General features: G+C 40.0%; 2 protein-coding genes and 1 non-coding gene across 3 annotated transcripts; 1 reads left to right on the top strand and 2 right to left on the bottom strand.

Moving 5' to 3' along the window:
* Window positions 1–8,814: 8,814 nt before the first annotated feature.
* LOC133734507 (microtubule-associated protein TORTIFOLIA1-like) lies at window positions 8,815–13,146 on the top strand. The gene is made up of 6 exons (XM_062162137.1): window positions 8,815–9,773; window positions 9,934–10,125; window positions 10,584–10,683; window positions 10,778–11,481; window positions 11,574–12,449; window positions 12,791–13,146. The coding sequence occupies exons 1-6, from the start codon at window positions 9,051–9,053 to the stop codon at window positions 12,986–12,988; spliced, it is 2,793 nt and encodes a 930-aa protein (XP_062018121.1). The 5' UTR covers window positions 8,815–9,050; the 3' UTR covers window positions 12,989–13,146.
* A 235-nt stretch (window positions 13,147–13,381) lies between these two features.
* On the bottom strand, window positions 13,382–22,289 carry LOC133734506 (DNA polymerase I B, chloroplastic/mitochondrial-like). The gene is made up of 12 exons (XM_062162136.1): window positions 21,895–22,289; window positions 20,671–21,394; window positions 20,308–20,499; window positions 18,982–19,658; window positions 17,492–17,957; window positions 17,258–17,353; window positions 15,612–15,704; window positions 15,349–15,543; window positions 14,875–14,967; window positions 14,579–14,791; window positions 14,388–14,477; window positions 13,382–13,926 (listed from the first exon to the last, which is right to left on the bottom strand). Exons 1-12 carry the CDS (start codon window positions 22,020–22,022, stop codon window positions 13,765–13,767), a joined length of 3,129 nt encoding a protein of 1,042 aa, XP_062018120.1. The 5' UTR covers window positions 22,023–22,289; the 3' UTR covers window positions 13,382–13,764.
* Window positions 16,234–16,382, bottom strand: LOC133734977 (U4 spliceosomal RNA). The gene has a single exon (XR_009858720.1). It is a non-coding gene; the product is annotated as a U4 spliceosomal RNA (small nuclear RNA).
* Window positions 22,290–23,606: the final 1,317 nt, after the last annotated feature.

Below are 23,606 nucleotides of genomic sequence, written 5' to 3'. Positions count from 1 at the left end.
GAATCACCGGGTGTTACCTTTCTTTGGATGAACGAAGTGCCAGTGCATATCGGACTTTATTCTGCTCGACATGTTGATGTTACGATTATTGTGCGGGGTTCTTCGGATGAATGGAAGTTTACTGGAATTTATGGCTATGCTATGATGCGGATCGTAGTGGCAAATGGGCTTTGATGCGGTGGATGATAGGAGAATATGTGTTGCCATGACTGCTCGTCGGTGACTTCAATGAGATTTTGGAGCTGTCTGAAGAATCTAGTGGTGGTTTTCGACGAATTGCTCATATGCTAGCTTTCAGGGCGCCATGGTAGACAGTGCATTATTGGATATGGGTTTTTAGGGAGTCCATTTACTTGGGTTGATCAACAAACCAAGGAATGACTTGACAGGAATCTCTGGAACGACGGACTACAAAATAAAATAAAAAAGAGAGAGAGAGAGAGCTGGAAGAAGAAGAGGTAAAAATAAAATATAAAAAAAAATTGAAAAAGAGTAAGTGAGAGTATAATAGACATTTTAGCGTGGAATGGATGCCACGTTAGTAATTTAGCAGAGATTTTAACGGAGAGTTAATGGCTATGACCTATTGTGTGAGATTTGAGAATCCGAGGAGTATTTGGTTGAAATAAGAAAGTGACGGACTGAAATATCGAGACACAAGAAGTATAAGAAATAAACAGTATTTAGTCCTTAAACTTATATCGTTCAGACTATGAGACTATAAAACATGTTATCGGCGGAAGAGCCTAGGTTGTTGACTGCTAGAGGGTCAAAGGTCTCCTCATGCTTTTCTTACTTTTGTAATAAATTATTATTTTGAGTTTTTGACCCTAAACCCTAATTCTAGGGACTTTTTTCCCCCTTGTACCACCCACTTATCCTAATTCTAAAGACTCTAATAAGGTCTTCCCTAATACTTAATTAAGTTTTTTTTTTTTTGATTTATTTCTGAGACTATTTTACCCTCACCCCTTTGTTACATAGAGAGAGAGAGAGAGAGAGAGAGAGAGAATTGAAGAGAGAGAAACCATAAGAGACTTCGCCGGAGTCCCATCACCGGCAGCCGGATTCCTGATACCGGCCATCGACCGGACTTCTCTGAAAACCTAGCCAGAGATCGTTGGAGATCTCATAGGTCTCCGGAGAGGTTTATTCCCCCTCCTCCCACCCCCCCCCCCCCCCAAAAGTTTATGAAACCTCACTGAAGGTCCCCAAAGAGGTCGTCGGAGATCTCATAGGGTGCCGAAGAGGTTTATTGCCCCCCAATAGACATTTCGGTAGCCGGAATGGGAACTAATCTCTCTAAAATTAGACAAATAAAACTTTGATTAAGGAAAAAAAACGAGGAAATTACATTAATTCAAAACATTTATTGCCCCCCCCCCCCCCAATAGACCTTTATTGCCCCCCAATAAAAATTTAATTGCCCTCCAAATTAAGTCCATATTATTTAATTGACCCTGATAAAGATGTAAACCATACATGTTCCATATTATTCAATTGCCAAAAGAAAGAAGAGAAGCCAAATTGGAGTATTTGTGCAATTTCCCAAAAAAAAAAAAAAAACCTATTTTCTTTGTCTTAACAACTCTTTTCTTCGATGGTGAAAGTCCAATAAGTCCAAATATTCCATAATCACATCAATAGTAATTTAGAAATCTATAGATTCACAGTAGGCACGAAGTAAACTTTACTACTGGGAAATATCTTTGCAGTAATACCTCTATTGCGTTCAAGGTGGAATTCCACAGAGTTGGAAGTGCTCTGGTGCCTACAAACGCATCTTCCTCAACTGATAAATTTTTGAATCTAACCTCAACTTTAGGAATATCAATACCAACCTTGTTCTACAAGTCATAAAACAAAATTTAGGCAAACACGAGAAACCGTCGAAGCTGACGAGACGAAGAAAGTCCCACCGCAACAGTCGTCGGCCGTCGCCCAGGAAACCCTAACCTCTCGGAGCTTCTGGAAAGCCGGAGACTATATTTGGAGCACACGCGAGTCCACCCCAAGTTTCTTCAGTGTGGAGGGGAGAGAGAGGAGGGAGAGAGATCGGGCTCTGGGCACCAAGTTTCTTTACAGCTGCTCGACGACTTCCTGCTGCTGCTGCTGCTTCTTGGCAGGCTCGGAGGCCACAGATTGAGCCTCGACGACGGCGCTGAGGAGAGAGAGACGGCGCGGAGGGGAGAGAGAGAGAGAGAGAGATTAGGCTAAGGTTTAGAGATGAGAGAGTGGCAGGCTGTAGTTTATTAATTAGGTTAAGGGCAAAATTGACATTTTACTTTAAATTGGGTTAGTAAGAATAAAATTTTGTTGATGGGGTAAGTGAGAATACATTTACTCAATTTTGTGCTTTGGGTCAAGGACCCTATTATTTTTTCATAACTTTACTTTATTTTTATTCGAGAAATTGTTGGGATCTATTGCTCATACTAGGAAGGAGGAGTTAGTGAAACCAATTCCATCTTAGACCAAACTACCTTAACCATATCCTTAAAAATAATGGTCATTCTAACCTTAACCATAAGATGACCAGCTGATCGATGAATCTTGCGCCGTTCCTTGGGTTTGTTTTTGTTACTACTAAGGTGACCACGACGATGTCCAATAGTAGAGACAACTAAGGAAGCACCAACTAATCCAAAATCAAGTCTCCCCTAATATCAAGACCCCATCGACTAAATGGCCAACCTTCTTTTCTCCTGTGAACAGAAAAAAAGATGCATATCCAGTACTAGTTGAGAGAACTGGTTACAAGCACCGATGCTAGTATAGTAGCATGAAAAAACCCAACACCTACCGGCAAGAAAATCCTAGATACAACATAGCCATCAAATTGAACTTCTATGTAAGAAAAGGGTCAGAGGTGCACACATAAAAGCGCCGCTTAGCTAGGAATGTGAGAGAGCAAGAGAGGATACCCTAAAAGATTGAGGTAGAGAGGATGTGTGAAAATCCGTACAACGAGAATCATCATGCTCTAAGAAATCATAATTAGGTAGACATCTTCAACTTTCTCATAGACGAAGTTTCCTCAAGAAAGGGTGCAAGCTTGAAAGTACGCTCTCTCTTTTAAGAGAGATCCTGATCAATTTGATCCTGAAGTCCTGAACAAGCTCAGGCATGGGCAAAACACTTGCTTTGTCCAGATGTAGATATTTTTGTTTTGAGAAAAATTCAGCTACCGTCCCTAAACTATGCTGTCAAGGCCAATTTGATACCCGAACTCTCAAAAGTATCAATGTGATACTCAAAGACGTATTTTGACATCAACGTGATACTTCCGTCTAAAATCTCTGACGGCGTCGTCTGTTTGTTGACGTGGCAAGCACATGGGCCCAAAAAAAAAGTGAAATGACCAATTTACCCTTTTTTTTTTGTTAATTCATTTTTTTTCCTTTTCATTTCTTTTTCTTTTTTAAATGTACTAATATCCCTGAGAGGAACTGCTGCAGATCCTTCCCTGAAGCTATATCCCTGATGACAACAAGAGCCCGGTTGATCTCAAATGTAATTGTAGAGACAATTTATAGAAACAGCTTCTCTGGAATTTGAATATCTGGAATCTTGGGTGGAGACTTGTTAATGAATGTTAAAGCATTGGACCACAAGAAGAACAAAAATCAAGAGGTGCGCGACCAAAGTGAGCAGGTGGTATTCAAGAAATTCAAAGAGAACCCACATCATTGTTGCTCCGCCAAGAATACCTCCTGATAACTTCTTATCCCTCCACAAGAAAACATCAGCCAACTTTCCACCACCAAAGACAACTGCTGGTGAATCTTCTTTCTTCTTCTTCTTCTTCTTCTTCTGGGATTTTGTTCTAGCCAAACCGCCGCAAGCTCCGCCAGCACATTTCCTTACTTACCTGACAACATCATCAGCCACCAACCACCAACCGTCTTCTGGGCTTCTGCTTCTTCTTCTTCTTCTCTCTCCTCTTTCTCTCTTTTCTGTCCTTCTCCTCTGCCCAAACCATCACCAACGCCGCCAATATCCTCTCCAATTCCTGCTACAAATACATGTCCCTCGCACTCGACCTCGCCTCTCACTCCGTCACCTCCCAGTCGCCGTCGCTCACCGTTTTCGCTTCGGCACAACCCCACATTACCATCTTAACAATTTGATCCAATTGCAAATGACTTAGTGATTAAACATAAGATCCGAACCTGAATGACAGCGAAAAGGGGCTTGAAAACCCCGTCAGTCTTCTCAAGCGGCTCAACCACTTTGTACCCAATACCCGCCGCCTCCGCCTTCATCTCCTCCGCCGTGTACTCCCTTTTCGACCCACCACCTTTCGATAAACTCCCATCGTCACTACTATACCCAATTTCATCATCGTCGCCGTCTTCTTCGCTGTCGTCATTTACGTCGTCGTTGATCATCTTTGACACCAGCAGGTTCTTCGACCGGTACGGTATCAAGTTCGATTGGGAGCTTCAGCCCCAAGAATCTCGGCTGCTTGGCGCTGCAAAACCCTAACAAAGCGATAGCGGTCGAGATCATCTGCTGAAACCCTGCAAAATGATGCATCTAGGAGTGGGAGGCAGTGTTGGGAAGAAGAAGAATGGGAGTTGGGGGTGCAGAGAGAGAGAGTGCTCTGTTCATGTTTTTATTTTTATTTTTTATTATTAGTTAGTAGTGAAAGACTATTCTGCCATTGACAAAAATATCACGTGTCAGACATGTGCTTGTCATGTCAGCAAACAGACGGCGCCGTCAGAGATTTTGGACGGAGGTATCACGTTGATGTCAAAATACGTCTTTGAGTATCATATTGATACTTTTGAGAGTTCGAGTATCAAATTGGCCTTGACAACATAATTTGGGGACGGTAACTGAATTTTTCTCTTTTGTTTTCTTATTACAATATTTTGTTTTACTGTTTTTACACCACCAGTTATGGACACCCGATACCTAGTTTAAACCAAGAGAATACTACACGTTTACAACCATTCTCTTCACAATCATTTTTAACACATCCAATTTACTATCAACATACGCAAAAACAGATAAGAAACTATCTCTGTCTCCATTCACAATCTCTCACACAGAATTAACCTGCTCATCACCAAAAACCAAATTCACATTCAACTCATGTACTAACAATATCCCATTCAACTCTAAGTCAAACAAACTCTAGGACAGAAGTAAATCAAAGAACAATTCCACCCAGAACCTCAAATTTTACCTTTGATCCTTGTCAAAACCCAACTGAGTCTACAGCTTCTTCAACTCAATCTGAGCTAACAGAGATCTTGAACAAGCATAACTTGCAGTCACTATGCTCTGTGATCGTCGAGCAGAGCCCATCCAATTCCTCTTATTCAGTTCGGTACCCGAGCTCACCACTTTAGTCAATTCAATCAATCGGTGTTCCACGACTTCAGAAACGAACCCAGAAGCCTGGAAACGCCACCGTGGACGGCGGTTCCGTCCATACCCAAAATCACCCAAAACATAAATTTATCAAAACTTAATCGAATTCGAGAACCAGTTATACCAGCACGTAGAGCGTGAAGAGAGGGTTAGTTTTCCAACCTCATACATCCCCGAAGATCGCCGTAAATTGCAGAAACATCGCCGGAAAGTTCAAACCTTTCGAGCTTAGAATCTCTCTCCACGACCCATGCATGGACAATCTGTGACTAGTGGCACGTCGGCGTCGTCGAGACGAACCTAACTCCTGTAGTCCGCCATCGTATCGTTGCCGGAAACGAGATTTCCGATCGGGTTGCACGTTTGGGTCAACGGGTCGTCGATTGGGTCTCGAAGGCTCTGCATCCTTCTGGAGGTTTCTGGGTCTTTGATCAGATCGAAGGTTTATTTATAGGCTGCCATTATTTGAATTTGGACGGTTAAGGTTAAGCGGTGGAGAATTGGATGGCTGAGATCGCTCCACGTGATTTCCTATTTTCCTTTAATAATTTTTTTAATCCCAAACTTCCAAAATCCATAAAAATTAGCTTAGGTATCCAAAAAATTCTCCCAAAATTCTCACGAACTCATTGCATCGTGTACTTTATTAACGAGCCCAAAAATTACAGATTTCACCTTGCAAAAAATTCAGATAATACTTCCGAGTATTTAAAATAACCATCAAGATCGAAAATTTAATTCCTTAAATGATCTCACTAAACTTTTGAATTTTTTCAGGACTCACATGGCTTCTGTCAGAGAGAGAGAGAGAGCGAACACTGTAAATTTTTAAAATATCATTAGCATGACTATACATGACCCCTCAATTCATGACAACTTTCTACTTTTCATTATTCAGCTTGGCTTGCCATCTTGAAACCACACTGAAACGATCTCATTCTTTATTTTTAATTTCTTGAAAAAGGAGTTTATCGTTCAATCACTCTATTATTTGAAATAAAATATATTGTAAATTATATTTTTTTTGTTTTTTCAAATATGTTTTGTTTGTCCAGTACTATTTGGTCTAGTGGCATAAGTCTCCCATTTGTAAGTGAGAGGTTGTGAGTTCGACTCACATCTTTGTTCAAATTTTCAAAAGAAAATTGACTTTCAACACCGAAGAACAACTACACTGACTTTGGATTTCATCATTTATTTCAACATCCAACATCAAACTTTTCCCTCCAAGGCAAAATCCCAGTAATAAATAACAAATACTCACCTATGCTTAGTTTTCAAATTTCAGTGTCACCATATTATTCTCTTCATCATTCATGGTGTGGCCCTCGTACCACCTTTAATTCTAATTATGATTGCTACGTTTCCACAACTCCATAAGATATTATATATGATGATTGACCCCTCCAAACAAATCCTAAATATATCAATTTGGTGGTTCATCGGTTCAAACCTGCATGATACCCACGTTTGGCCACGAACAATATTCAAATTTCAAATACATAACAATAGTCAATATACACTGAGAACGTGATTACAATTAACCCAAGCTTAGATATAACTTCACTGTTTTAGGGTGACTACACCAAGGTTCCCGTGAAACGCAAGGTGGGGTTAAGTCTCATCCAGGGCCGGTCCTAAGTTTTTCAAGGCCCTGGGCGAAAAATAACATAACTTGTATATTCATCAATAAAATAAAATGAAAAAAAAAAAAGTCTTCAATAATTGAGATCTCTAAAGAGAAGCCAAATATAAGTCCACTAAACTTTGAATGTAAATACTTGCATAGAACAATAAAACCTGGAATCAACTTTGTTCCTTCTTGTTTTTCCTTTTCTGATCGAGATCGACATCGAGATCGACTTGCAACTCCAACTTCCAATTGCACCTAATATTGAAAATTGAAAACGAATTAGCAGGTTGTTAGAAATCAATAGAACTTAAAAATCAAGTAACCCACTATCAAAATTGAAAATCACCCGATACCTATTTTGATTTGTACTTCAGCCTACATTGATGGAAAGTCAAAGAATTCGTATGAACACCGTAGAAGAACAGAAGCATAGAGAAGAGAAAGAGTGGGTGATGATAAATGATGAGAAGAAATTGAAGGATTGAATAACCAATGAAACCAATTTAAAGAGAATTTACTTGATTTCAAGGTTTGGGAGAGAGTAAGAGACACTGGAATAATGATGTCGTGCGTGCAGTTGGAAGAAGAAGAAGAAGAAGAGACGCAGATTGCGTCTAGAAATCTGTGTTTTTTTTTTTATTGTTCTTTACTTATCTTTCTATATAAATATATATAATTTTATATATATATATATATATATATATATATATATATATATATATATATATATATATCTTATTTAAAAACTATGGTGCCCTCTTCTCTGTTGTGTCCTGTGCGGTCGCCAACGTTGCCCAGCAACAAGGCCGGCCCTGGTCTCATCTCACGGTAGCAAAACGAAAGCTCCTACATGACCCAAAAAAAAAAAAAACTAAGATTTCGAATGGAATAAGTAGAAACCAGCAGAAGAGGTACAGCTACAGAAGTTCATTTTTCCCGAATGACGCAACTAGCTTCAACCCAACGATGCAACGAGGAAGAAAGGAAGTTTTTTTTTTTGGTTCTCTAAGCCTATTTGTCTACCAGGAGGTCTTATGAAAGTTTTCTTGAATATGCATTTTGTTCCCGTATTGTAATTTCATGCTTTGACGTGTCAATTGGTAAGCAAGTTTTTATTATTATTTTTTTTCAGCATATATATGTGCTTCTCTTAGTCTATAAGATGGCCGTTTATACCTAGAACTTCGAAATGAACATGACATTATAGAAGTGTCACAATACGACTTAAACTATACCATTATTTAGAAGTTCAAATTAGATAAAAATGTTTAGTTTTCTACGATTTTAAGATTTCATGCATAAAATTCTCTTTCATACAAATTGAATAGTGATGATTTATGTCCGAAGCGACACCATTGAGAGAGCTGAATTCCACAACCTCTATCGAAAAAGTGTCAAAATTAATTCCAGCTCGGGACATTTGTCCCTTGCGCTTGCATTAATCTTGAATAAGATTGAATTCGAATTTTTTAAAAGCAATAGCCAATGCTTCACTTTAGCTTTAAAAAATCGAAGTTAATCACTAGAGTTTTCTTTTGGGCAAGTAAAATATCAAAGTCATTATTAGCACTTAGCCCCCAACGATTATTCTATTATTTTGGCGAAACTTAATTTTGTTTTACGCCTTCATTCTCACAGAACAAACAAAATATAAAATATAAAATTGCTTGTTAAAACCTAATTGTAAAAAATAAATAAAAACCAGGTTTCAGTCCAATTCCAATCAAAGTATCAAAACCAGGTATCACAAACAAAACCAATTTGGTCATTTCTACACTTTTTGTTGGCTTCCCTCACTCCCTCAGATCTCTCCTTTTTCAGTTTCTGCAGGTTTGATTTTGCTTTCATTTCACCAGCCTTCCCACCCACTCCACCCTCCCACCTGGGTCCTGCCTACCTTTCTCCCTCTGCTCTGCTGCAGCACATTCATTCTCTGCTGCACCAGCAGAGAGCTCAAAATCCCCTATAATCACACAGATCCCTTCCCACCCTGCATTTCCCCCCATTTCAAAAAAAACCCACCTCTCCCACAATGAGTTTCGCAGGACCCAGAATCTCAAAACCCACAAAACCCCCAAACTCAACACCCCCACAAAACCAGCTCACCCCATCTTCAAGGTCCTCTTCTTCTTCTCTCTCCTCCCACCTCGCCATGGTGGAACTCAAGCAGAGGATCCTCACCTCCCTCTCCAAGCTCTCCGACCGCGACACCTACCAAATCGCCGTCGAAGATCTCGAGAAAATAATCCAGACCCTCCCCGCCGACGGCCTCCCCGTGCTCCTCAACTGCCTCTACGACGCCTCCGCCGACCCCAAACCCGCCGTCAAGAAAGAGTCTCTACGCCTCCTCGCATTGCTCTCCTCCTCCCACCCCGATTTCACCTCCACCCACCTCACAAAGATCATCTCCCACATCGTCAAACGCCTCAAGGACGCCGACTCCGGCGTCCGGGACGCGTGTCGCGACTCCATTGGGGCGCTGGCGGCGCAGTACTTGAAGGGGGAGAGCGGCGGCGACAATGTTGGGTCGGCGGTGGTGGGGTTGTTTGTGAAGCCGTTGTTTGAGGCTATGGGGGAGCAGAACAAAGGGGTGCAATCCGGTGCGGCCGTGTGTATGGCTAAGATTGTGGACTCGGCTTTGGACCCTCCTGTCCCTGCTTTTCAGAAGCTCTGTCCCAGGATCTGTAAGCTGCTTAACAATCCTAACTTCCTGGCTAAGGCTTCGCTGTTGCCCGTGGTTTCCAGCTTGTCTCAGGTTCGGTTATAAGCTTGAACTCTTGATTTGAATAATGTTGTCGTGTTGGAGTTGATGTAGTCATGTACATTGTTGTGATTTAGTTGTGTTTAGTGTAAGTTGGGAAATTTTAGGAGAAAGAGGGTGATTTCAGATGAGAGTTATGCTGATCTGCTTGCAGGTTGGAGCGGTAGCACCGCAAAGCTTGGATAATTTGCTGCCAACTGTTCATGACTGTCTCGGGAGTCCAGATTGGGCAACGCGTAAAGCAGCAGCTGATGTGCTCATTGCACTAGCATTGCATTCGAGTAACTTGATCACAGATAGAGCTGCTTCCACAGTCACTGTGCTTGAGTCTTGCCGGTTTGACAAGGTGGTTTTTTTGATACATAATCTTTCAATTACATTGATTTCCCCCCCTTTTTTTTTTTTTCAGTATATGTAGTCAATGGTTATGGGTGATCCTTTGATAAATGTTGACAATTCTTTTGCATCAATGAAGAATTACGTATAGGAGATTTCATGTTTAAAAAAAAAAAAAAAATTTGCTGATTTGAATTGGTTGTGGTGTATGGAGAGGGGGAGTGGGTGGTATGTGAGAATGTGAAGGGAAGAACTCTCTTATCAAGTAAATTGTTGGATTTAGTTGCTATTTATCCTCTGGATATTGGATAGGGTTTTCATCAGACACATTAGTCTGCCAATCCAGCTTCAAATATTATCGCTGAAATCTGACCTATTGATATGCAAAAATATGTTGTAAAAATAGGATGGTCTTGTTATTTTTCTCTTTGCCTAGTGTTTAAAACTTAAGTTTCATGTGTTTTAAAGATAAAACCCGTCAGAGATAGCATGACAGAAGCGTTGCAGTTTTGGAAAAAGATTGCGGGGGGAGATGACTCTCCAAAAGAGCAGAAAGCCCCATCTCATGGTAAGCACCTCAATAGATTTTTTCTTCTTCTTTAACGTGCACATTCATATTTTAATCTGTTGTCTCTGTGTTGTAACAATATGTTTAAATAAAGGAAATCCTGAATCAGCTGAGGTTTCAGAAAGGAATGAGCCAAAAGTTTCAAAGCCTAGTGAGAAAACAGAACAAGCAGCAAAGGTTGCATCTAATGGTTCTTCCCCTACTTCAGATTCTGTTTCTAAAGCCAAAGGTAGTACTATTCCAGATAAAGCTGTTGGACTTCTGAAGAAACCGCCTGTCTTGACTGACAAAGAGCTAAACCCAGAATTCTTCCAGAAACTTGAAAGGGGTTCTGGCGAGTTGCCTGTAGAGGTAGTTGTTCCTCGTAGACATCTCAATACTTCAAACTCAAGTAATGAGGTAGAAACAGAGTCAAATGCTATGGACTCAAAGGAAAGGTCAAACAACATTGGAAGCAGCCATTCAGAAGATTTTCGTGGATCTTTCAATAGTAAATACCGTAATATTGAGAGAGGAATTGCTGGTCTGTATTCTAAACAAAGAGATCATGATGACTTGGCACGGGATAAATGGCCAGAAGAAAGAATGAACGGAAAAGACTCGAGAATGAGAGCAGTGGATGTTGATGATAGGACTGATATTAATCAAAGGGAGTCATCCAGCAGTCGTGCAGGGTTCTCTAAAACTGATGGTCAATCTGACGGATCCTTCGCCAATAGCAAAGGAAATTGGTTGGCTATCCAAAGGCAGTTGTTACAGCTGGAGAGACAACAAGCTCATTTGATGAGCATGCTGCAGGTACTGGAATAATTAATTTTTTTTTTTTCTGCATTAAGGATCTCGTACAATGCATCTTTTCATAAGTATCATCTACCTTTCTTAAATTGCAGGATTTCATGGGCGGGTCTCATGACACCATGATAACTTTGGAGAACAGGGTAAGGGGCCTTGAGAGAATTGTGGAAGACATGGCACGGGATTTATCAATATCTTCAGGTAGGAGAGGTGGTAATTTTGCGATGGGGTTTGAGGGATCTAATCGACAACTAGGCAAGTATAATGGTTTCCCTGACTATGCGAGTGCCAAATTTGGAAGAGGTGGTGAGGGACGAATTCCGTTTGGGGAAAGATATTCTCAAACTGATGGAATTGTTTCAGACATGAGGGGAAGGGGCCCTTCTTGGAGATCTGACATGTCCGAGGTGTGGGATTTTTCTACATATGGTGGTTCTAGAAATGGGCAGAGGAAGGCTGTTGGTGGTGGTCCCATGGATGGTAGGTCACCCAAGTCGGAAAATGGAAGTGATCATGGTGGCAGCAGGCGGGCATGGGAGAAAGGGAGTGGACTTCTCAGGTTTGGTGAGGGGCCTTCCGCAAGAAGTGTTTGGCAAGCATCGAAAGATGAAGCTACCTTGGAAGCAATTCGTGTGGCTGGAGAGGATAATGGACCATCAAGAACAGCAAGAGTAGCTATGCCTGAATTGACTGCAGAGGCTTTGGGAGATGATAGTGTTGGCCAAGATCGGGATCCAATCTGGACTTCTTGGACTAATGCAATGGATGCTTTTCAAGTGGGTGATATGGATACAGCCTATGCGGAAGTATTGTCTACAGGAGATGATCACTTGCTTGTAAAACTAATGGATAGATCAGGTCCTGTGATTGACCAACTTTCAAATGAAACAGCAACCGAGGTCTTGCATGCGGTTGGACAGTTTTTACCAGAGCAAAACTTGTTTGACGTCTGCCTGTCTTGGATTCAGCAGGTATCTGAGTCTTCTTAATCGTGTTTTTATACTAGCTAAGCAAACATACGTCTTTAAGGATGTTAAGAGTATAGGCCATACATACTGTAGATGATAAGTGCACTTTTATTCAAATTCACGATGAGATGTTGGATGTCAACCAATCCTGTCATACAGTGCTAAGAGGGATTGAAAAACCTATGCATTTCTCTGCTGCATAGAATGGGATATGCCACTCTTCTTCCTTCTTATTAGCATGGATAACATCTCTCTTTTCTCAAATTTATTTCTTTTGCTGTTTGACTGTGGAGTTGCCTCAAGTCCATTTGATTTTTACAATTAGTCCCGGTTACATTTTGCAGTTGGTTGAAATAGTGCTGGAAAATGGACCTGATGTCCTCGGCATTCCAAATGAAGTAAGGAAGGAGATAGTACTGAATTTGCATGAAGCTTCTGTAGCAATGGATCCACCTGAGGACTGGGAGGGTGCAATGCCTGATCAACTATTGCTGCAGTTGGCATCCACCTGGGGAATCAATCTGCAACAACATGCCAAATAATTACCAGTTGGACTGCCAATTTGTATTTAAATTTGAATTAGCATTTTGAGCGGGTGGTTTGGCATGTATAACTATATCCCCAATAGTTGACAATGGTTGAAACTGGCTAAAGGGCATTGAAACAGAAATACTAGTTGGAAATTTATTTTAATGGATCATCATTGTAGCCACTTGGTTTCTGATTCAAGTTGGAATAGACGTGCAAGATGGGAGCTTTCCAATCCTTTAATGTTGAAATAGACCGATGTGCATAATTTTTGCCATGAGAAAAAACGATTTTTTTGGGTTCTAGGTGCAAGAGAACAATCGATCAAAAAGATTGATTCTTTAGATCACTTTTCTCTTTTTCTACCATCTAATTCTGGAAAGGAAATTCATAGGCAGAATTGCAACTTGTTCAAAACTATACATTGAGTTTCACCACAAAGGAATAAACAGAACAAGTGTTCAACATTACACTCTTACATGCATGACACTAAATACAAAAATACCCTAAATAAAAAACCTGTGTCAATGGTTAGAATAACCTATGTACAAGTTATGCTTTTCAAATTGCTCCATGGTCTTGAGAATCATATGACACAAAAGCAGAGCACCTCTTCTAGTAATCCTCGGCCCGAAGTGTGACAAACACATCATCAAAGATGATGGAAAATTTCACATCAGCAGGCTCTAAGAACTGATTCATTGGGCAAAACCTCTTGGGAGTGAATGCAATTTAAGCAACTTTCCAAATCTACCAAAAGTGGGATTCATTTTGTAACAAACCGCTGTATCTACTTGGCAGCATACCAGTTCTGTGCACACTTGGCATCAACCGCAAGGTCAACATTAAGGATGTTCTTGCCACCAAAGGGCTTCGACATGCAGTCAACAACTATGGCCTTTGCAACCTCCTCTGATTCTGATGGCCCTTCCAAGATGACTTCATCATGGACCTGCTTTCCATACAAAGTTAATTCTGAGTCTGGCCAAAATAAACTTTACTCAAATATTCCCCAGTTAGTCAATCATGACTAGTGAGAACGAAATTTTCATCATGAATCAATTTCCATATATGAAATTACACTTAAAGCATGTTCTAAGCTCTTAGCTTTTCATGTTTGTTTTTTTTATTTTTGTGTAGAATACACACACACACACTATTATACCCAGAAACCAACAGACCTGTTTCCCAGACCCACCCTCATTAGGACACGGAAAACCAGATACTCTAGCAAACCTAGGTAGGTATACCATGAAGGGGTTTAAACACCAGACCACACGGGAGCAAACCATGGACCTGGCCATTCCTGCAAACCCCTCTGTTGGTAGAATATTTAGAACTTGCATTTCTCTTCCTGGCATTAGCACAGGTTCATAACTCGTTTGATAAAAAGAAAAAGAAATTGGAGCTAACCTGTAAAAGCAGCCTCCACCCAAGATCTTTCAAACGTGCATTATTGGATATCTCTAACATGGCACACATGGCGACATCAGCAGCACTACCCTGTTGCAGTCGAGTAATTAAAATTCAGAGAGAGAGAGAGATAGATAGGACAAAAACCTGCATGGAGTATTAATAGCGAGATAGATAGATAGTACAAAAACCTGCACTGGAGTATTGATAGCAGCCCTTTCAATATGTCCTCTTTGAGCACGGCTAGCACGAGTTAATGAGGGAAACCAGCGTGCCCGTCCTAGCAATGTTCGAACGCATCTAAATTCTTTAGCTTCTTTTTTACGTTCTTCTTGCCACCTTCTCACTTCTTTTCTTTCTTTGTACCAAAGTTCAACTGTTTTCTCTGCATCCTGGACAGATACCTGAGGACCACAAAACACTAATGGATCATAAAAATTGCTAAAAAAGAAAAGGACTGCCAGATTATAATTTGAATCTACAGTACCTTCCAATCCCGGGAAAGCCCAACTGGAGTTTTCCCATATGCAATGGAAAAGTTGAGCATTTTAGCTTTCCTTCTCTCAGATCCGTAGGTATCCTGAAATGTAACATTTTGAATCAAAAGATAGTTATCAGAGTAAAACCAGAGCTACTCATAGAAGTAACCTCATCAAACGAACCAGATTAGACTGGCAAAAGGGAAAGAAAACAAAATCTAGATGTTACATGCTAACAGATGGTAACAACTAACGAGTGCACGTTGATTGACAACATTTAATAGAAAATTTAAAATTGGATGGAATTCACCATAACATTGCAACATGTTGAGACGTAAAGGACAAAAAATAATTTTTTCTTTCTGATGGCCCTTGGAGAAGTTTTCCCATAAAACAAAACTACCAAAAAAATTTCCCACATTAAAGAATCACAAATTGATTTTGTTAAACTAGCATCTCAGTATAACACACACACATCTTACCTTCAACATTGGAACTGGGGGTTTATCCTGACCAGGTTGAGGATCCCACTCAAGTAGCACTTCCTTGTTCTCAACAGCTTCACGAATATGCTGGTACATGTTCATTGCAGTCCTTGAATGGAAATCCCCACCAGCTTTGAAGGCATCCAACATGCTCTTACAGTTAGAAAGATGAGCAAGAATCCTAAGTTCCAGCTGCCATATTAACACATTAGTCAATACATTTTAAATCATGTAATGTGCAGATGGTACAAACAGCTAACCTGTCCATAGTCAGCAACAATGAGAGAATTTCCAGGCGCAGCTACAAATGCCTGGCGGATCTTATACCGGTCCTTTTCAAGCGCTGGTTGATTCTGATTCAGTGAAAAGAAAAACAGAATGAGCACACATACCTCAAAGGTTAAGAACGTATTTAATACTTTGGAATCCCCCAAACCCACTTCTTGCACCCCAGCTTGAAACTGGGGCCTCCCCGCTGAACCATACAACCTTTAGAAGACAGGAAACTCTAGCAAATAGCTAGGCAGGTTCCTGAGGATGTTCAAACCCCAGACCACATAGAAGCCACCATGGGGCTCACCATTACTACTAATCCCTCGTTGCTTGTATTTGATTGAAGATCAAAGTCATGTTGTACTTGATGAATGAAAACCACAAATCATCCCCGTGGGTGATTCACAATTTTACCTGTGGTAAAAATCCTAATAACACCACTCTGATGAGAAGTGTAATTGATCTTAGACCAAATTTAAAACTCTGTCAGAGTTTTGCTAAACGGAACCCATATGCAAGTCACATGTTGGGTATAATATTAAAATAAATAAATAAATAAATTCTCTTTAGGTAGAAAAATTGAAGTCTTCATTTTTTTTTTTTTTGGTAGGCTTAACCCTGAGGGAAGCCCTTCCAGAAAATCCTTTGTGGTGTGTGTGTTTGGGGGGGGGGGGGTGTGGGGTTTGGAAATAGTTTTCAAGCAGCAATAGATGCGCCTCGGTTAGAACCTCATTAGCTGCGTCATTGCCATCAAACCTACAGTCTGAGATCAAGGTCAAACACAAGCTGCATGTTCATTCGACAATCCGAAGAGTTGAAAACAGACAAATCAAATAAATGAAACTGAGAAATAAAAAATTTGGAGAGAAATCCAACTGCTCCCAACCCACAGCATGTAGTTCTGGGAGCTAATATTATCTTGCAATTTCTTTTTAACAGGGTGAATGAGGTGAAGTAAATTTGGGGCAGTCAGCCCTTTCATTTCCCATCAAAGGCCCCTAAATTCGTTTCTTGTCCAGACTAAGTTGCTTGTCAACATGCCGTTGGTTGTGTAAAGAGCATTCCTCCAATTAAAACAGGAGGTATGTTTCAGTTGAAGACATTTTTCATCCCACCTATGGGGTTGTCTTAATTACATTTCTCTGCTAGAGTTCCAACTTCATCTGGGATACTCACTCATATTTTTTATTTTTAATATCTGTAATTTCAGTTTTATGGTTTTCTTTTTTCCAGAAAGACATTAATATCTCAAAATGGCCCATTTTCCCTTCCACATGACACACATGGTACAGTTTAATGGAGGCTAGATGAAGTCAACATTTTCCAACATTGTAAACGGCAAAAAGAACCGACTTGCCTGGTCATATGGCATGCACACAGATCCAAATCTAACGAAATTTAAACGAAATCATGGAAACGGGTGATGGAATGCACCCAGGGTGTCCTTAAACATCCTGTAAACACGGGTTCCAATTAACCCCTCTCCCCACCAAAGATCAGGAAACCAAGAGAAGCTGACTATCCAGATTTCATCATCAGTCAGATAAAGTGATTGTGAATTGTCTAGGATAAAGGCAGCATATCATTTTCATTTATTTATAAGATAGCAAGAATGTTGGAGCCAATAACAAACCTGCAAATTTGGTCGCCTAGCAGATAACCGCCCAGTTTCTGTGTTGATATTTAGTGAACAATGAATTCGTCTGTTTTTGCCAGCTATATTACTGCCCTATATTATTCACAGTAGAAAAACACGAGAATGAGGAGCAAGCTTGAGAGGATTGGAAAATTAATGTAGCAGCCAATTCACACAACACACATATGAATAAAAGGAAACTCAGTAATTTGAAAGTAAGGGCAGAATCACCTGCAAAGGGAGGATGAAGTTGGATATCAACGAATCAATAGAGCAAACTTGACATAATGCAGCAATGGCGTGGCAAGCTTCCTTCCCCTTCTCCTCTGACTCGAATGCTTGCAAAGCTGTTCCATAGTCAGACCTGTCAAGATTTTCAGAGATAATCTCTTCTTTTCCCAAGTATTCATCACTCACTGTCTCACAAGAATCTCCATCATCAACAGACTCCATATCAGGAGCGGGATCCATAAAATCATACTCTGAAGAGATCTTGCCAGCTAAAATCTTCAAAGCATCTCCGCTAACTGAAGGCCAACCAGTTGCTGTGTAAATCTCAGTTGGCAGATTGACACCAATTGTGTGCAGAGTGATATTGCGAAATTTTGGAGTTGTACTTTTGCCTTCTTCAATCACTTTATCAGTGTTTGGAACTCTAAAAGTCCTCTCATTTGGAAGAGCCTGATTCGAGTCCTTGCTGTACCAGGAAATAATCAAGTCAATCAATACAGCTTCTGTTGGCTCGAGAAGGCTATAGGGATTGTATCAGGAAATTATATTTTAACTTGATATTGTACCTTTATTTAAATAGCTTACTATGAAAATGAAGGATGCTTGAGGTAGTTCACAGTAAATACCCAAAAAAAAAAAAAAAAAACCAGGGATATTATTGTTTTCAGGTAGAACATCTCAGTGGGATATCTGGGGATATGATTATCACAGTATCATATGAACCAGTGACCCCAGCAATCAAGCTCCTTACTACATTAAGTTTTGGGTTTTGAGGTTTCACTATCTTTTCCAGGATAGGGCAATTTTCTCAACATTAGCCAATACTCCAGTGAAATTTGCAAGCATTTATGTTTCCTCCCTTGTACTAATGGTAATCATGCTGTCACAGCTCTTAAAATTAAGCTATAGTGAAGAGTGTAAAAAAGATTGAAAACCCTTGACCTTAACCTGTTTCAATTTAGAAAAAAGAGAATGAAACAGTATCTATTTATGAGAGTTAACTGTGTCTTCTGCACCCCAGGCATAAAATATTAAAAATCAATGTTTCTACAAGAGTAAACAATTCGAACATGGCATGGCTGATGAATTTCTATGTCTACATTACCAGTGCACTCAAGTTTGAAACCTAACAGGGCCTATCCTAACATCATTTATGAGGAGGCGGACGACGCCTCAGATAAAGATCACTTTTGTGTACCCATCAGATGACAAGAGGAAGATGCAAAAACAGAACATCAGAAGCGAAACTATTATTTTGGGATTATGTTCAACATGTAATCAGCTCTTATATCGTGTCTGTATTTACAAGAAGTGTTTCATTGATTTCAAATCCCTAGTCACGAACAAAAGCTCATATAGTCAAGACTTGCATCTGTTTTAAGTCTTTTTCATACGGTAAAGTACAAAACGCCAAAATAATTGTCTACATCACCAAGCACATATATATTGAAGGTGAGAATTCTACTTTTATAAATTTTGGTAATATGTACCTGTTCACAGTCCCACCAAATAAAAGCTGGCGTAGTTGCACATCACTTCCCACATTCATGTACTTAGCATCAGGGCAAAAGCTGGAAGCCCACTTGCGAAATCTATTCACAGCAACCTCTTGTTCTGATTTGGCCAACTTCTCAATTTCAGCTAGATATCCTCGATCAACCAGCATTCCCTCGGTTTCCATCTGAACTAAGAGCTCGCCAAATGGTTGCCAGTATTTTTTATAGAAATCAAACATGGTTCCAGGAGCTGGAATTCCATCAATTTCCCACTGCCTATTGGAGAGTTGGTTTTTCATACTCTCATAAAGCTTTAGTGTGCTTATTGCATCTAACGCAGAATAACAGATCCATGGTTTTCTCTCCTCTCTTTGTAGCACTTCAACTGGGTCAAGGATTGTTATTTTCCCATCGGTACCATCTTTTTTCAATTTCTTTCTGCCAAATATTGTCTTCATTGATATCTTACCAATCAAGTCATTCTCCTCACATGATGGTGCCCCAGACATGACCTTTGGGTCATGTGTTAGAGCTTCAAGAGAGTAACCACCCTTTAACCGCCTTGATGAATCCCACAAGCGGGCCATGTGCATGGTGTCGGCATGAAAGCCAGAAACCTTAAACCCATAGTTCTCAATTACATGGTTATCAAAGCTATAATTGTGCCAAACCTACAAAAGGTTAGGTGATTTTCATTATCAAATTTCTCCATCAAGCATGCACCTTATATGCTCAGTCAAACAAATACCAAGTATATCAGTCAACAAAACAAATGCAATTGGACCTATCTTGTGTGTGTGTGTGTGTGTGTGTGTGTGAGAGAGAGAGAGAGAGAGTTTGTGTATGGAAAGTCGAAACAGATATTGTCCAGACAAACAAAAAATATTCACATTTGGCTACAACCTGCAGTCATAGGATATTGAGCCATGTACCAAGGATCAGTTTTCAGTAAATTTCCATCAACTAAGTACAATAACAGAGGAATCTAAAATTACTTATCAACAAATGCTTGTGCAAGCAAACAATTGCAAACAATTCATTAATTGGACCAATTTAGAAAGAGAAAAGTGGCCACTCAAACAAGCTAACCACAACTTCAGCATACATTATTTGTGCATAAACTTCTACACTAAGACAAACAATTCCAAGCTCTGATCGTCAATATGAACCAAATTCTTCAAAAAAAAAAAAGTGGCAATATCATTGCAGCAAAGCAACCGGAAGAAGTCATTTTCCAAAGCTGCTGCTATCTAATTAAAGTTTTATTGTTTGAAGGTTCTGGGATTCAAGAGCACCTTAAAGGAGAGGAAGACAAACAACCTTTTTAATGGAGGGATCTTCAAAAAATGGAGCAAATTCAAGTAGAAGTTCCTTGCCGCCACCATCAAGAACATCCACCCAGATGCAGGACTTTCCATTTCCAAAATCCACATCTGGTCCAGAATATATACTGAAGCATATTATCTGTCCATGATCTACAGGTGTTTCTTTCTTAACATCTATCTCGGCCACCTGTTAACATGCTATCATTAGCAATTAGACAGTAACTAGTATATAACAAAATATCAAGTACCCAACAACTAGTCACACATCTATCTACAAATATCAAGTACACTTCTGTCCACTTCTATTACACAGAAGTTCTGTGACAGAACTATATCAATCAAAGTCAAGTATACATACCTCTGTGTCACAGGCATGGACAAGATGCCTATATTCTCCTCTAAGCATCCTAACGACTTTCTTTGCAATAGAGACACTATTGACAATGAGAACTTTGTCGTAAATGTTATTAAGTGTCTTGCGAAGATCTTCCTTACTATGTACTGGTGTAGCAGCTTTAGATTCAGAAGATTTTACATCGGACTTGTCCCTGTTCATCACATTACCGGCTTCAACTTTACTATGTCCAGAATCAATCCCTTTCCTGACCTTTGAGGTCTTCCCCAATAATGGCCCCTTGGACTTAACTTCCTTCCCTGATCTGGGTGGCGTAGCCACACCCAGTCTTGGACCATCATGTGCATAACCATTCACCTTTTCCACACTAGGATTGTCAATTCCTACAGAAGCTACTACATCTGGATTATCGTGCGCATAACCGTTTACTCTGTCCACATTACTTCCTTCACCATGTGTCTCATATAAAGTTACATCCCCCATCTCATAGCTACTGTTATCAACCTTTTCAGGGGTAATCGTTTTTATATTTCCTTCAGAGTATGTCTTACTTCTGTAAGAACTTTCCACTTCCTGTTTTTCTTTCCTCAGGCGAGTAACCGCAGCTCTCCAGGCATATCTAGAGTCGTTGGATTTTCCTTCAGAGGTCAAAGTATTATATGATTTGGCAGCCTGGACACCCCTTAGGCGCCCAACATAGACCTCTGGCTTGCAATCCAAAACTCGCCTGCATTTTTTATCAATTAAACATATATTAACTTCTCCTTGCATTCTAGGTATGCAAAGCGAGCGGAAAATATATTAGAAAACTTCAAAAGCAATCTGACATTCTCATGCTTGTGGATTTGTACTATACATTTACATATATAACAACATCCAAATGCCAAAGCCAACACCAACATACACAAAAATGTGCATTTTGGTATCCTCACTTCCTACTCACAGTTCCCAAGAACTTCTCAAAAACATATAGCAAAGATAAAACGAAAATAATCAAAATTATTTTCATATTTTCCACAAAGAAATTTAACCATCCCCAAGATATCCAACAAACTCTACAGCAGTCAAGAGTCAACACAACACAAGAAGACTAAACGACCAGTACCCAAGTAAAACACTAGTGCAAAACTCCACAACATTCAAATACCCAGAAACACTGAAAGCTCAAAACAACAAAACTAAACTGCAAAACACAATTACAAGCAAGTAACTAGGTAAAGACTGAACCTTGAAACTGAAGGAGTCCATAGGGACCTAGAAGACGAAGAAGACAGAGGACAAGCCCGTAATAAAGAGAAATAAGAAGGGCAAGGCCTCAAATGGCTGGTCTGGAAGGAGGAGAACCCCATAGCCATGAGGTCGGTGAAAGCAACTCTCCCCAGCTTAATATGGCTAAGAGAAGAAAAAGAAGCCGTCTTGACAAGCTTGGGTGGCAAACCTGTAAAAAGAATGGGTCTTTGGGGGTGGATTATTTGGGGTCTGCAACAAGTGGGTCTGAGAGAGGAGCAGAGGAGCAGAGCAAAGCCATGAGATGAGATTGAGATGATGAAGGCGGTAAAGACTGTAGAGGCTAAACCCTCGCTGGGTTTAGATTTTCGGCTTCCAACGTGTTTTTTTTTTTTTTTAACACCAAATTCTTATTTATATGGTTGCCAAAATATTTGTCTCTCTTCAACTCGTAATACTAAAATATAAAAGGAAATGGTGATTTTACGGTTTAAGGGCTTGGGAAGCTAGGATATTGCAGATGTGCCATTTTGCCGGGGGATTTTGTTCTCTTTTGGGAGGTTCCAAATTGAAATAATTTTTGGCTTATGTGGAAAAGTTATTAGCATCTCTCTCTATTAGGGTTAGAATTTTGTGTTAGTAGCTTAACAAATATAGGCATCTTCTCTGAAGCCAGACGAGGATTGGATGGCCGTTGACCAGGCGTTCGAACACTAGCTCAGGAGTACGGAGGTGGCGCTTTCAGCGTTTCAGGAGGTACACTTATCTTCTCAAACTATAAGGATCAACGCCTTTACAAGCAGTCTTTAAGCTCCAAAGGTAATAATACATGTATTCGTTTTTCAGAAAATCCCGTTCCTGATGGTGAACAAGATCGGGATCGAGCACGTGGACGGTGGGGATTCAAAGGGAAGCAACACAAATGTCCAAGTGCCCCATTTTGATATGTTGCATAGCTCTAGCATTTTACTTTCTCTTTGGTTGATTAATGAAAAAGTATGAGAAAATATGCAGAAATGATGTTTTAATTCCAGTTATATACTAGAATAGCATCTGTCTGGTAGATTTTGTAGATTCTTGACTGACTGTACTAATGGTTAACTGATGTAATTGTTTTGTTGGGACAATAACATTTTATTGGGGGGTAATAAACTTTTTATTGGGGGAAAGTAAACTTTTATTGGGGTAATAAACTTTTTATTGGGTTTTATTGGGGGGGGGGGGAATAATATTCTCCGATAACATATGAGATCTTCGATGACCTTTTTAGGGACACCTGTCGAGGTTTTCGGCAATTGATAACCGGTGACAGATGACCGAAGTCTGGCGACTTGATTCCAGAGACAGGAGTGCGGCGACCGACTGGAGTCCTATGAAGTCTCTGATAACTTCTCCCTCTAAGTGATAAAAAGAGTGAGGGCAAAATTGTCTCAAAAATAAACAAAAAAAAAAAAAAAAAATACTTACTTGGATTTTAGGGCAAAAATTATGTAATTCATTGGGTTAGTGGACAATCTTATAAGATGTTTGGCTAAGTGGGATTAGTATAGCTCAAATTTGGGTAAATGGACATTTTCCCTTGATTATAGTCTATTGATGTTAAGGTTGCTAGCAAGATTCTGATGTGGTGGATCTCTTTCTTTCTATTTGAGGAGACCTTTGCTTTTCAAAACAGATTTTATTTAGTTTGATGAATTCTTCCAAGCGCGGAG

The sequence above is a fragment of the Rosa rugosa genome, chromosome 2 (assembly GCF_958449725.1).
Source record: "Rosa rugosa chromosome 2, drRosRugo1.1, whole genome shotgun sequence".
NCBI lineage: Eukaryota > Viridiplantae > Streptophyta > Magnoliopsida > Rosales > Rosaceae > Rosa > Rosa rugosa.
This window is presented reverse-complemented; position numbering and strand designations above follow the sequence as displayed.